At 28.3% G+C, this 15,142-nt stretch overlaps 1 protein-coding gene across 1 annotated transcript in view; it reads right to left on the reverse strand.

The window, feature by feature from the left end:
- LOC100208434 (sodium/hydrogen exchanger 6) overlaps positions 1-11,663 on the reverse strand; it is a 57,992-nt gene extending 46,329 nt beyond the window's left edge. The window contains exon 1 of the mRNA XM_065788411.1: positions 11,149-11,663. Within this exon, the coding sequence (XP_065644483.1) occupies positions 11,149-11,380 (232 nt within the window). The 5' untranslated portion in view covers positions 11,381-11,663. The remainder of the gene's footprint in view (positions 1-11,148) is intronic.
- Between the last annotated feature and the right edge of the window lie 3,479 nt (positions 11,664-15,142).

Below are 15,142 nucleotides of genomic sequence, written 5' to 3' on the forward strand. Positions count from 1 at the left end.
TATATATATATATATATATATATGTATATATATATATAATACATTTTAAAAGTGTTTATATATATATATATATATATATATATATATATATATATATATATATATATATATATATATATATATATATATATATATATATATATATATATATATATATATATATATATATATATATATATATATATATATGTATATGTATATATATATAAACACTTTTAAAATGTATTCTACAAAATAGAGTGCTTAATGTTCTTAAAAGAACAAAGCAATAATAAATTGGTAAAAAATCACTAAACAAAAATATTTTATTTATAACTGTGTTTCATCAATAAAGACTCATCAGAAATGTAAGTTTTTCTTATGAGTCTTTATTGATGAAACACAGTTACAAATAATTTTTTGCTAAGTAATTCTCTACCAATTTATATATATATATATATATATATATATATATATATATATATATATATATATATATATATATATATATATATATATATATATATAAATATATACATATATATATATATATATATATATATATATATATATATATATATATATATATATATATATATATATATATATATATATATATATATAACAGATATCACAAATCATCATTCAGTAATGTTAAATACAAAGAGTCCAAAAATTAATTTTTTTTTAAATATATATATACATATATATATATACACACATATATATATATATGTGTATATATACAACCCTTAGATGTTGTCCGAAAGTTTTTTCGATATTTTGTTGACAAAAAGTAAAAATTAAAATGCAAGACCGGAATTTTTTTTTTTTAATAATGATAGACTGCCTGCCCCAACCAAACCCTCATTCGATGTAGCAGCACTCCCTTGCGGGTCAGGCTATTTGTCAGTCGATGTAGCAGCACTCCCTTGCGAGTCAGGCTATTTGTCAGTCGATGTAGCAGCACTCCCTTGCGAGTCAGGCTATTTGTCAGTCGATGTAGCAGCACTCCCTTGCGAGTCAGGCTATAAGATAGTCGATGTAGCAACACTCCGCGCATGATTTACAGTAAAAAAAATAAAAATAAAAACATTTTATTAAAAAAAATAAAAAAAAAAACATTTTATTAAAAAAAATAAAAATAAAAACATTGTTTATATTGTTAAAAACATTCAAAATGTTATAAAAACATTCAGAATGTTTTTAAAAACATTCTGGTCAATTAAATTTGCGTTTTTGTGGTTTTTTTAAAAAACGATTAATTTGTAATTAAATTAATGGTTTTTACTTTCGTCCAACACGGAAATGTTGGACGAAAGTCAAAAGTAATTAAAAGTGACGTATGTGTTGGCGTAAGAATCACTTTTTTCCTTCCGCTCTTCCTAAAGCCAACAAACTATAGAACTATATATATATATATATATATATATATATTATTGTCAATTCAATAACGTAAAATTTTAATGACGTTCGTTTAATTTATGAAAATAAATTATGATCACAAATATGTTATTGGTAACTGATAAAACTCTTTATTATTTAAAAACATTATTAAAAAGTGTTCACATAATAAATAAGAAAAAAATTATTAACAGTCAATAAAATAACCAAAAAACAACTGTAAAATTATAAGAAAATAAACAAATATTATGTTACGTTTTATGAAAAAAATATTTTTTTCAAAATAAAATTTAGTTACTATTTGAAAAAAATGATAAAAATGATTTTTCAAATAGAAACTTAGATTTTATTTGTAACTTTTGTTAAAGTGAGAAAAAAAAACTGTTTGTATGATTTTTAACGCATTAATAAAATAACTTTAATTACAATGCAATACTTGAAAAGACGCTAGTGACATAATATAACTTCTAACAAAACAAAATATATTTGCGTTTAGTTACTTTGAAATGCGTCACGGGTTTTCGTTACGCAGAGAAATCTCGTAACAAGGCCTGATATATGTATATATATATATATATATATATATATATATATATATATATATATATATATATATATATATATATATATATATATGTATATGTATATGTATATGTATATGTATATGTATATGTACATATATATATATATATATATATATATATATATATATATATATATATATATATATATATATATATATATATATATATATATATATATATATATATGTATATGTATATGTATATGTACATATATATATTTTTTTTTTTTTATCGTTTTTTTAAAAACCACAATAGACATGAAAGTTAACAAGAAGAATTTTTTATTTAATGATGTTTTTGTATTTGTTCTTTTATAGTTTTATGCTGTTTTTAAATATTTATTTTTTATTTTTGTTTTATTAATGGGAGTGTAGATACATTGATTTTTTTTTTTCAACAACTTTGCTTCCAACAAGGCTGCAAGCAACCACTATTAGAGTTTGAAGTTAATGGAAAAGAAAAGATAAAATTTATAGTGCAAGATAACAATTGATAGACGACTTAAAAGATTGTAAATTATTTGAATCAGGAAAGCAAGATAAAGGTAGAAAATTCCAAGGAACTGATGTTCATGGAAATAAACTAGATAAATAAGAGTTTTTGGAGCACTTAAGAAAAGTCACAGAAAAAAGGATGAGACTTAATTGAATGAAGAGTAACACGAAAATTTTAGTAGACAGTACAAGAGACGCAGCTAACCTGGTACCATTATCACATCGTCGTAATGTTGTTTCTCTTCCTCTTTTCTACATATACTATAATGGGCACTGCCCTAGAGAGCTAGCAACTGCACCTGTAAAAATTTGGGTCTTATATATTGCAATAATTTAGATCTTCCTATATTTATGAACGTAATATACTCAATGAGTCATCTACCCTTCATCTTCTAGGATTAACTCTTACTTCCGATCTTTCTAGGAAACCATATATCAAATCCATTGCAAAATTAGCATCTGCTAAGGTTGCATCTCATTATCGAGCTTGACACTTTCTTACTCCGGATTCTATTCTCTATCTCTATAAATCTCACATCCGGCCTTGTATGGAATACTGTTGCCATATCTGGGGTGGATCTTCTAATGATGTCTTTTCTCTTTAAGACAAGGTGCAAAAACGCATTGTAAACATAGTTGGACCTGCTCTAACAGCCAACCTCCAGCCATTATCACATCGTTGTAATGTTGCTTCTTTCTCTTTTCTACAAATACTATAATGGGCACTGCTCTAAAGAGCTAGCGTCTCTTGTGCCATCTACTAAAATTCATTCTCCTCGTCATTCAATTAAGTGTCATCCTTTTTCTGTGACTGTTCCTAAATGCTCCAAAAACTCTTATTCGTCTATTTTTTTACTCGAACATCAGTCCTTTGGAATTCACTTTCTTCATCTTGGATTCCTGATTCATACAATTTGCAATCCTTTAAGCCGCCTGTCAATCGTTATCTTGATCTACAAATTTTTATCTTTTCTTTTCCAGTAACTTCCAACTCTAATTAGTGGTTGTTTGCAGCTTTGTTGGAAGCGAAGATGTTTAAAAAATAAAATACCCATAATATACGCGTTTTAACCAAACCAACCATTTCTATACTTATCTATTCCGCATTAATTACTTCTATACTTATTTCTTATTTATTTCAATATTTTTTAGCCAATGGTAGGAAAACACTTCATTAAAAAAATTGCTTTAAAAGCAAAAAAAAACATACGCACTTCTTCCACTAACATAAAGCTTATAAGAGATTTATAAAATTGTTTGTTTTTTTCTTACATGCATAACTTTGATAGCTCAGTGGTTTAGTGCACTGTCAATGCTATAGTTTTGCGATAGTTCAAATCCACCCCTTAATACAAAACATTTTCAATTTTTTTAATCTGGCCATATATATTTATAGCAAAAAAATAAATATAACAAAAAAGATTTTTAATTAAATTAAAATTTTAAATTTTATTTAGATTTAAACTTAAGTTTTAAAGTTTTAGCTAGCTACGAGCTATTTTTTTCAGACCATAATTTTTTTCAGACCATCCGCAGCTTATTAGGACTTATTTACCGAAATAAACTAGTAACATAAGTATCAGTATCATGACATGCGCAACAAATTTCTTCTGTTGCTTTGGTATTTTTAGAAATTTTTAACTTTTTAAAAAATTCTTGTTTGTTATAGTTATAATATTTTTATATATGTTACATATAAATATCCTAAAAACTTCAAAAATGTTTTACTTTGTAATTTAAAAAATCGAAAAAGATTGTAAAAAAAATGTGCAAGGATTGGAACCACAGCAATGCACAATAGAAATGCTACAAGCCAACAACTTCAGCCAGAAAGGTGTTTTGTCTGATAAAAATTTTCACACCATTTAATAAACGAAAGACTTAATAAAACAGCAAATAAGTTTTTTTTATAAAAATTCTCATTCGCTCATTATAGTTTATAGTATCTTTACATATGTTATGTATATAATATCCAAAAACTTCCAATGTTTTCCTTTTTATTTTAAAAAATTAAAAAAGATTGAAAAAAAAATGTGCCATCACAGGGATTTGAACCACAGCAATGCACTTCAGAAATGATGCGAGCAAACCATTTCGGCCTCTAAGGTGTATTGTATGACAAATGTTTTAATAGAATTTAACAAACAAAAGACTTTATAAAATGGCAGCTTAAATGCTATAGATCAAAATTAAGAAGATTTTGCCGCAATGCAATTTTAAAGTACAAGATAAACTGTAAAATTATATATTGTCAGTGAAACTGCAAAACCTTGTAACAGCAACTTTTGGGCTTTTATATTTTATTATTTAAAACGTTTCTATAAAGTGGTATCCATGTAACTGCAAAAGCTCTTAACAGTCCGACCAAAGAATTACACAAAATTTATCACATGACATAACCACGTAATTACATTAGCCCAAAATGTGAAAGCAAAACCACGTATCATCAATAACAAAGTATTTCTGACAGTACTTTTGGTGGTTATAGTAGTGTGTGAAATATCGTTCATAGATAATTTCCTTTATCAACATAAATCGTGACAAATTTTTATTTTTAAACGACTACAAGAAACATACTAACAAGTGAGTATAATTTAAATTATTTAATAATTAGATATTTCTGAATAATTAGAGTGATTATGACGAGTTATAATGTGCAGTGCTGATACATGATTTTGCACTTCTATATATTGCTGATACTTGATTTTGCAGTTAAACCACAAATTTAGAATTGCCACATGGTCCAATAAAATTAATAAGGTTAATGGAGTTAGTTAGATTGCCAGTAAAATATAATTTTCTAATAAATATAATTGTTTACTATTATTTTGTTAAAAGACATGCTTAAAAGTAAAATCATATTATATCTAATTTATTATTGAAAAAAATCTAATAATCACTTGATGTTAGTGTAAATATTTTCTATACTGTAAATTTATTTTCTTGTAGTCTTTTATGTATTGTTATTGTAGGAACATTCACGTGGTTACAAAATGATGTTGTTGGCAAATTCGAAAAAAGTCAAGCAACCGACTCCAGCTGTCAGTGAAACTGACTCTGGAAATAAAAAGGATCCAACATTAGACTCTTGTGTGGTTCGTGAAACAAGTGTAAGTGTAGATTATGATATGGATGCTGTCAATGACAACATTACTATAAATTCGTTGTTAATGAATATGACATTTGGGGATATAGACACAACTAACATGTCTGATTTAATCAACGTTGAGTCAATTGATGGAGTTTTTGGCTCAACCGAAAACCAGGATCATAGTGAGCTCTTGACACAACACTTGTCCAATTCTGAAATTGTTACAGTAAATGATACCGATGCAGAAAATGAATCTAGTGATTCCAGCGATCTTCAAGATTCTGGTTCAAACTATTCCGATGAACACGAGTCCTCAGAATCCTCCGACAATGATGAATCAGATGTGGAAAATTCACCGCTCTCTTCTGGTGCTGCCCGCGTATCTGTTGATTCACAAATGTCAGCAATCAGTCACAGGTCTCCTCAACCGGCACTTCTTCGAATAATCGTGTGACCTGTTCATCAGTTCATGTGAGTTCAAATGATCAAGAACATCCCCCAAACTTTGAAATACAACCGTCAACAACAAAGAAAACAAGATGCAACTGAGGGCGAGCTGAACCAAATAACTGGGAAAGAAAACGTAATGCTCTAAAGCGAATGAAAGGAGAAGAGTACAGAGGTCTGAAAAAAACTGTGATGGTAATTTTGTACAATTAGAAGTAAAAGCACCACGCAGTATAGGTCCTGCATGTCAATCTAGTCGCTGTAAAAAAGCAAAGAATCGTTTTTGTCAAAGCTTCGATGAGGGAGATCGAGGAAAAATTTTCTCACATTTTTGAGGTAAAATGGACTGGGGAATGAGGCGAAGGTATATTGCAAGATTTCAAGTTTGCAAGAAGATGTTTCTTGCCACATTAGGAATGCGCGAGTGGCAGGTTCATGACCTGGCGCAGTCCAGTTTAGATGGTAGTGGTATGCACGAAACCCTCAATACAAAAGCTTTACCAAAGAGAAATCGTTGTAATACTCCAGCTGATAATGAAAGGAAAACATTTCTACTGACTTTTTTGAAAAATCTTCCGACTCTTCCATCTCACTAATGTGGGGCTACGACTAATAAACTCTATCTTGAACCACCAATCTTCGTATAAATGATCTTGTATCATTTATACGAAGAGTCATTTAAAGCAAATTCTCCCCAACTGAAACCACTCTCGAGAAAAAGTGTAGCAGCTGAATTTGAAGCTCTTAACTTAGCAATTTACCGTCCCAAAAAAGATCAATGTGACACATGCACGTCACATAAATTAGGTCATATTTCATATGAAGTATACAATATTCATCAGCAACATAAAGAAGAAGCTCGAAGTCAAAAAGCCGCAGATAAAACTGACTCCATTGCACATCCAGATAAGATCATAGTGTTCACTATGGATGTCCAAGCTGTCAAAATGGCTCCATTTCTTAAAGCCAATGCATTCTACTACAAAACAAAATTATGCGTTCATAATTTTACAATTTACAATGAGGCTAATGGTAACGTCACATGCTACTTATGGAATGAAAGCGAAGGAGGTTTAGGTGGAGACATGTTTGCGAGTATGATATCGGACCATGTGACAGCCTTTATCAACTCAAACCCTACATGTACGAGGTTGATTCTGTACAGCGATGGTTGCTGTTATCAAAACTGAAACGCAGTTGTCTCAAATGCCTTGTTAGCCCTAGCAATTGAACATAAGGTCACGATAGAACAGCACTACTTGGAAAAAAGTCACACCCAAATGGAAGTAGATTCAGTTCATAGTACAATCGAACACCGTTTGAGGAATAAAGAAATTTATTTGCCGACTGACTATGTTGGCGTATGTCGCGAAGCATGCATTAAAAATCTATACTCGGTGAAATATCTAACCCACGACTTCTTTAAATCCTACGCACCGGTTTCGTATCAATTAGACCTGGGTTTAAAACTGGTGATCCAGTAGTAACAGACATTGGGTGTATTATGTACACACCAAAAGGAATTATGAAATACAAGTTATTGTATTCAGATGAATGGCAACCACTGCCTAAGAGACCAGCACGTGGTCCTTTCCTTCCAACTAGACTTTACTCGCAGCCACGTAAACTTTCAAAGATGAAATTTAATCATCTCCAGGAACTCAAACAAGTTCTACCCTCATATTGTTAGGAGTTTTATGACAATCTTCCGCATGATTAATTGAGTATTACGACTTATAATATTAGGTGAGATTACTTTTATTAATGAAGATTGATCAACTGTATCAGAATATTTTTTGATAAGATTGATAATTATTGTCGAGATATTTTTTGATAAGAAATTTGAGCGAGATGTTTTTTGATGAGATTGATAATTATTGTGTCAACAGTCATAAATGTTTTTGCTATCGTAAAATGTCACATGGAATATTAAATTTTTAATTGAATATTTAGGTTTCTTACAATTAGTATCAAAACAAGTATCATTAAAATAAAATTAGAGTCCCAACACTAAATTATTTAGCAGGCTGAGGAAATGAAATTAATGAAACGTGCAAAATATGTCTATACAACTTAGTTACCTTTTAGTGAAAAAACCTTGTATCTACCAAAAGCTGTCAAAACATGAATTACAAAAACACGTAATTGCTTTCCCCCAACCCCTAGTGATTATATTTTTTTCAAAATATTTGATATCAGTTAGAGACACAATATGACAATTAATAGCAAAAGATTATTATATGTTAGAATAAACTTTTTAATCTATTTAGTTTTAACTCTCTCCTGAACATTTTTCAAAAAGTCAATTACAAGGTTTTGCAGTTTCACTGACGATATCTGATATATGTTTGAACATTAAATAATTTGAAGTTTACATAATTTAGATATTTGCATACACTTCATATTTTCTTATAAAATAAGTAATTAAAGTAACAAATAGAAATGAAACAAACAAAAAAATAGCAATTCTTAGGCCTAAATGTAATATATATTATGTGTTTTAAACTTTTATATTTTCAAAAAAAAGTCATTAATTGTTAATTGTCTTTATGAGCTTGTAAATCCATGTCAATGACGTGATTTTTGTCTTGAAGAGATTTTGTCAAATTATCCATAAAGTTAGAATAAAAACTGTTTTTTTGAATACAGTAATAGAATGCATTGTTTTGTTTAAACTTGGTTTTGTAGCATCATTAAAAACATCAACATGCTCATCATCAAATTCCTCTTCAGTTTCATAGCATCATGTCCTTCTGCAATGATTTCCTCATCTGATGATTTGTTGGCAATGCTAACACCAAAATCTATGTCTACTAACTCTACGGCCTTAAGGTTAAAATCTGCATCAAATTATGCTTTTAACAATTCAAGATCATCTTTTAAGTTTTCCATTACAGTCTCCTCTACATCTAAGCCACAGAAAGGCTTAGATGTAGAGGAGACTCATTTATATGCTTTTCTACTGCTTCTAATAAAATTCCTGACTTCTTAAAACAATTTTTAATGGTCTGGTTTAGGAATAGAATTCTCATTTGAGCATTGACCATGATTAGAGAAACAGTATAAAAGAGGAAGGCTAAAGCCTGATGATGATGACGCCCCGATCACAAACCTGGGTCTGGCTATATTTTATCAAACCCAGACCTAGTCAAATATCAACCCTGACCACTTACTAGCCGACATCCAATTTTTTGGTTGGGCCCAACTGCAAAAAAGAATATTTTTCACACCTTTGAAACATTTGGGAGACTTTAACTTTTCAATTACAAAAATTGAAAGTCTTTCTCCTCGAACATACCTAGGGTCATCCCAGTCAGCCAAACTTTGGTATGCCCATTTGGTGAAAATTTTTGAGTGTTTGGTAGAATATTAAAGACTTTTGATACCTCTTATTTTTATTTTCTCTAATTCCAGTAGAGCTTCGTATTTCCGCTTTAAACTGTTTTCTTTTTGCAGTCTCTTTGATGCCATTATTTTATTTAAACAGAAGAAAATAATTCACGCTAATCCTTTTTCAAAAACTTAAAATATTTGAAATTTGAAAAAAGAGTCCAATCCTTTAACAAGGAGGTTGTTGAGGTTTTCGAATTATAAAGACTTAAAGTATAGATAGTTAAACATATAGTTTCTTAAGCGCTTTTATAATTTCACTGTGACTTTGTATTTAATCAAACTATGGAGGCTTTCGAATTAAGGGGATTCAAATTAGATTGTACTGTATTATTAAGTTCAGCATTATTATATACATGTAAAACACATTTATGGAGGTTCCCACACAACTTATCAAAAATACATGTTTTAAGGACCACACTACCACAACTCAATAAATTTAAAAAACTATATTATAATTTTTAAATGAAATAAAAAACAATATATTTAATTATTTTAAACCAATAATGCTATTTCCCATCAAACTTAAACAAAACTTTAGGGGACGACAAACTATTTCATATGCTTTTAATTTAATGTAAACAGGTATATGAAGTGACTTTAAAAAGCCATCCTAAAAACATTAGAAACTTAGTTTTAATTTAATTCAATTAAGATTTACTAATACTTAGAGAAAAAAAAACAACAACAACTATAACTTTTAATTAAAATTGCATTAATAAAAATGCTTTAACAAAATTGGGGTTTTTTCTCTCTTTATATTAGTCATCAAGCACATTAATACTATTAAATTATGTTGAAGTTCAGGAACAAATTTAGAAAGAATTATAAAAGGCCATAACAACGTACTGAAAAACAAAATCAAAATGATCTAAAAAACAAAATGTTTAAAACTACAATGGCAAACAAACAAAAAGTTAAATTTTTTTCTTTCAATATTTTTCAAAAAATTCTTTGAATATTTTTCGACAACTTTTTTAAACATCTTTAAATCTTTTTTAAACATCTTTAAAGTTTTTTTACCTTGTTTAACAAAATATGTTTGACATTACGATTTAAATTTATAATTTAGCAGCATGGTCTAAACTTATGGCAGAACACTTTTGCTGCTTCACATGGAAAATGAGCATAAAATTCTATTGAAACCCATTCAAAAATCAACAATGCAAAAAGTAATCCTGAGAAAAGTATTAAAAACTGATGGATTAAAGTTGTTTTAAAACTGTTTAAAAAAATTAAACTATTTTATCTCTACATAAATGTATGAATTGTTTGAGAAAGCACCATAAAAACTAGATATATTTGCTGCACATCAAATGCAAATTAAAAATGAAACAATAGAGATGTGAACCTATTCAAGTGCAAAATGTCTAGTAAAACAACTTACTGCTCTAAAACCATCAAAAAATTTTAAAATGTAGCATTTATGAAATTGATTATGATTTATGACATTGATATGTTGTTTTTTTTAAATAACTTTTAACTTTAACAAAAGAAAATTGAAACATTGACTTGGTTATTTAAAAGTCATATCTAAGAGACAGACAGTTTTCTCTGTACTTTTAAAGACTCATGCTTTCTTATATTTCTTATACCTTGATGTTTAATGCTTTAAATTTTTACTAAAGATGGAGAGGGAGTTATAACATTTTTATTTCTAAATACTATGCAAAAAAAGATTGACTTTTTTACCTAGAGATAAATTATGTATAATATTATAAACTTTTAATGAATTCAAAACACAATTCGTTTAACTTACCGTAAATCATGCAAACTCCAGTTTCATGGAAAAATCTGAACCTTTTCAATTTAAATAGCCATATGGTAAGAACTGTGAGTATTAGTAAACCAATCAACAAAAGAATGATTAAATTGTCCTGTGACTTTCGTTTATCTGCATCATGAATTGCAGATAATTTTTCTTCGTTAGTGATTTCACAGACGACTAGCGAAATTAAAGTAAGTATATTATACAAAACATACATTTTCATGTTAATAGTGTTGCCAATAGTATTACCAATGCAAAGTTTAGAACGCAAAAATTGACTAACACTTCTTTAGATTTCCTACCAAACTTTTCCCATTTCCACGGTTGCAGGATTGAGGAAAATAAATGTTATGACATTTATTAGGTTTTTCTTCCGAAATACGCGAACTACGCGAAATACGCGAACACTTTCGCGTAATTTAACTTTATCAAAATATTATCTCCTGCATCTTAATGCGAAAGCTCTTTTGCCATTCCAAAGCACGAAATGAAGTTAAAAAGTATGTATAACAAAAGAGTGCTACTGGAGCTTACTGCATTGTGCTCTTAAGAAAAAAAGGCGTATGTGTAAAATAATATTATATATACATTGCGTCCCTAGAAATAAACAATGTGTCAAATGTGGTCAAATAGCAACTTTTTTCACTCTGGTAATATTTATCAACATATATATACTAACAACAATAACCCTTGTCCCAACTGAAAATTATTTATGGTGTTTAGAAGCGATAAAGTGGGCCATTGTGCTATTTTTAACAAATTTTTCACTGAAATATTTTGTTTTAAAACCAGGATTTAAATGCCAAAAAAGATTATCTTACTTTATAAAGGTATGTTTATATTATTTGTCTAGTTTGAAAGGTTTTTGCATATCATTAATGCGATTATAATATAACATAAATAATATAAAAAATGCAGTACAAGCTAAGTTTGGCGAGTCAAACTAGGTTTTAACTTAGTGTTTTGAATAAAACAGCCTTTAAATGTATGATTTTGTCAATATAAATAGTTGTTATTGTTTGCTATCAAAAGATCAAAGTTTTGTCTATTCTGTTTTTAAACAAATTTTTGTTTTCACAATTGATTGCTTCTTATGATAAGAAATTCCCATTGTCTACCACTCTTTTTGTTTTTCTATTTGTTTGATAGTAATATTTGCATCCTTTTTTAGTTAATTATCAATGGAAGTCTTTTATCATTCTATTCTGTCTATTGTAAAGATTTCTGAACATGTTGTTGTAAAATCGATATTTAAACATTTAATAAAATATTCAAAAAAAACTTATTATAAAAAGCTATTGAAAAAAACTAATAGAAATACAAAAAAAAACTTGGAATCAGGGCCGTTCCGATTTGACCTTAAAGGAAGAGGGTGACGTACTACCAGGGACGTGGTAGTAATTAAACTCGGAACTTCTTACTTATAAAACGAGCGCTCTACCACTACACCAATTACGCATTTTTCACTCTAAAAACCATCAAAATTAAAGGCATAGATAAAATTAATGTAGTTAAATTAGTATTATTATTAAACCCTTATTGTTTCAAATATTTTAATCTCTCATTAATGTCTGTTATTGTACCAGATAAACTTGAAATAGCCAAAATCACGTCGATTTTTTAAGTCTGGTAAAAAAACAGTTGTTTTAAACTACAAATCTATTTATCTTTCTCAAAATTGCTCGAACGCATTATGTACAGCAGGCTTTATAGTCGAAAAAACAAACAAAAAAAACATTTATAACAGTAGAAATAGTAATGACAAAGCTAACTTAAAAAAATTATTACGAAGTTTACTTAAATTAACTTACATAAACATAGACATACGCCAACATATATAATATTTATTATACCAGAATTTATATTAAAGTTTGTATCAATATTTTATTAATTTATTTATATCAATCTGATACGTAATAGTTTTGTATATATATTTACTTTTTTTCACGATAATAAATCTTCATTTGGTATACCTAAAGAAAAAAAAAATAAGTTAAAAAAAAAAAGTCATTTAATATCAAACAATATTCTGTATGATAAACCAGCGGTGCCGCCAGTATTTTTTGGTCTTTGAGATAGCTAACTTCCAAACAAAAAAGCACCAAAATTTTATCCCCCCTTGCCAAAACATGAGAGCCATAAGTTGATGAAATATTTTTTGTACTACTTTTAACCAGACTTATATTAATCGATAAATTTTAAGTTTCATAGTATTATCTCTTAGCGTTCAAAATTTATGACAATATAAAATTTGCAGCCCCCCAAATTGAGAAAGACCAAAAAATGCTGGCGGCGCCCTTGTGATAAACAGTTTGGGTTTTCAAAAACCAATTCTACTGATAACATGGCTATTGAGCTTGTAAGCCATATGAATCGGTGAATATTAAATGGGCGGAAGTCCAGTAATGTAAACTTTCGGGAAACTAAAAGAAACTGCATTTGGCCCCTGTAGTAAACTTTCGTTAATGGTTCAATAATATTTTTTTTGAAGGTGAAAAACATTATCCTCTTCAAAAAAAAAGTATTAAACCATTAACAAAAATTTACTACGGGAAAAAATACAGTTTTTTTTAGTTACCCGAAAGTTTGCGTAGATGGACTTCCGCCCATTTAACATTCACCAATTCATATATCGGATGCTTTTAATAAAAATTTCTATGCATTAGGAGTTTTGATTAATTGTTCCAAAGCATTTGACACTGTTAATGATAAAATCCTTATAAAAAAAATGAGAAATCTTCAAAGTAAATAACCTAAATTTACTTTGGTTTAAATACTACTTGACAAATAGGAAGTAATGCATAACCTACGAAACAAAAGAAATAAAACTTATAAATTGTGGGGTTCTCCAAGGATCTGTCCTAGGACCATTATTACTTCTAGTGTATATAGATAATTTATTTTAAGCATCTAAAATATTATATCTTTAATAATGTTGATAATATTCCACGTAAACTAATAATGTTGATAATATTCCACGTAAACTGCGTAATCATTTATTCGATAATACTGTTGTTAAAAGGGAATCTAGCGTTGACTTTTTAGAAGTAAACCTCGATAAAAATATTTCATGGAAGTTCCACATCCAATCCATAAAAAGTAAAATATTCAATAATATTTCCGTATTATATAAAACAAAACCATTTTAAAATACTAGAGCTTTAATAAAACTTTATTTGTCATTTACTCCCTCATTAAATTGTCTCAAGGCCTTAAATATTTATAACCTAAACAATTATTAAATATTACTAATTATGTTTATAATGACGCATATAATATCTCTACCTAGGGGTCGTCCATAAATTACTTCACGCTTTCCAGGGAGGGGGGATGGGGTTGGTGGTTTTGTGACAACTCCATACGGAACTTATTACTAAAGTGTTACGATGTTGTGACGAGGGAAGGGTGGGGAGGAGGTTGAAAATAGCCGAAAATTGCATGACGTAATTTGTAGACGACGTCTTATATTTAAATCTTACTTTAGTAAAATATCCAACAAAGTTTTCAGGGAATAACTTTATTGTTCTGAGAATTAATTTAAAAATTAGTTCAATAAAGAACACTACTCACTATAAAAATTCAATACAGAATCTAAAAGAATTTTATTTCAATTAGATTTTAATACAATAGACTTTAAATATTTTTTTAAAAGATGATTCCAAAATAGAAAAAACAACAAACGTTTTCATTATCACGAAATATATATTATTATACATTTATCAAATAGATTTGTATATTTGTATGCACAAACAATATGTAAATGGGGCTCGGTGTATATTAGAAAGTCAATATCTTCTTCTTGCTCCGACCAATATTTATATATGTATTTATTGTAAATAAATAAAATGTAATTCAAAAATCTTTAGACTCTTCAAATAATCAGTTGAATTTGATATTTTAAATATTTCAACTAAATCCCCACTTTTTCTCCTTTCTTGTAACATAGGTAAATCTAATACTTTTCTCCTTTTTTGAAATCACATGT

Source organism: Hydra vulgaris, chromosome 01 (assembly GCF_038396675.1).
Source record: "Hydra vulgaris chromosome 01, alternate assembly HydraT2T_AEP".
Classification (NCBI taxonomy): domain Eukaryota; kingdom Metazoa; phylum Cnidaria; class Hydrozoa; order Anthoathecata; family Hydridae; genus Hydra; species Hydra vulgaris.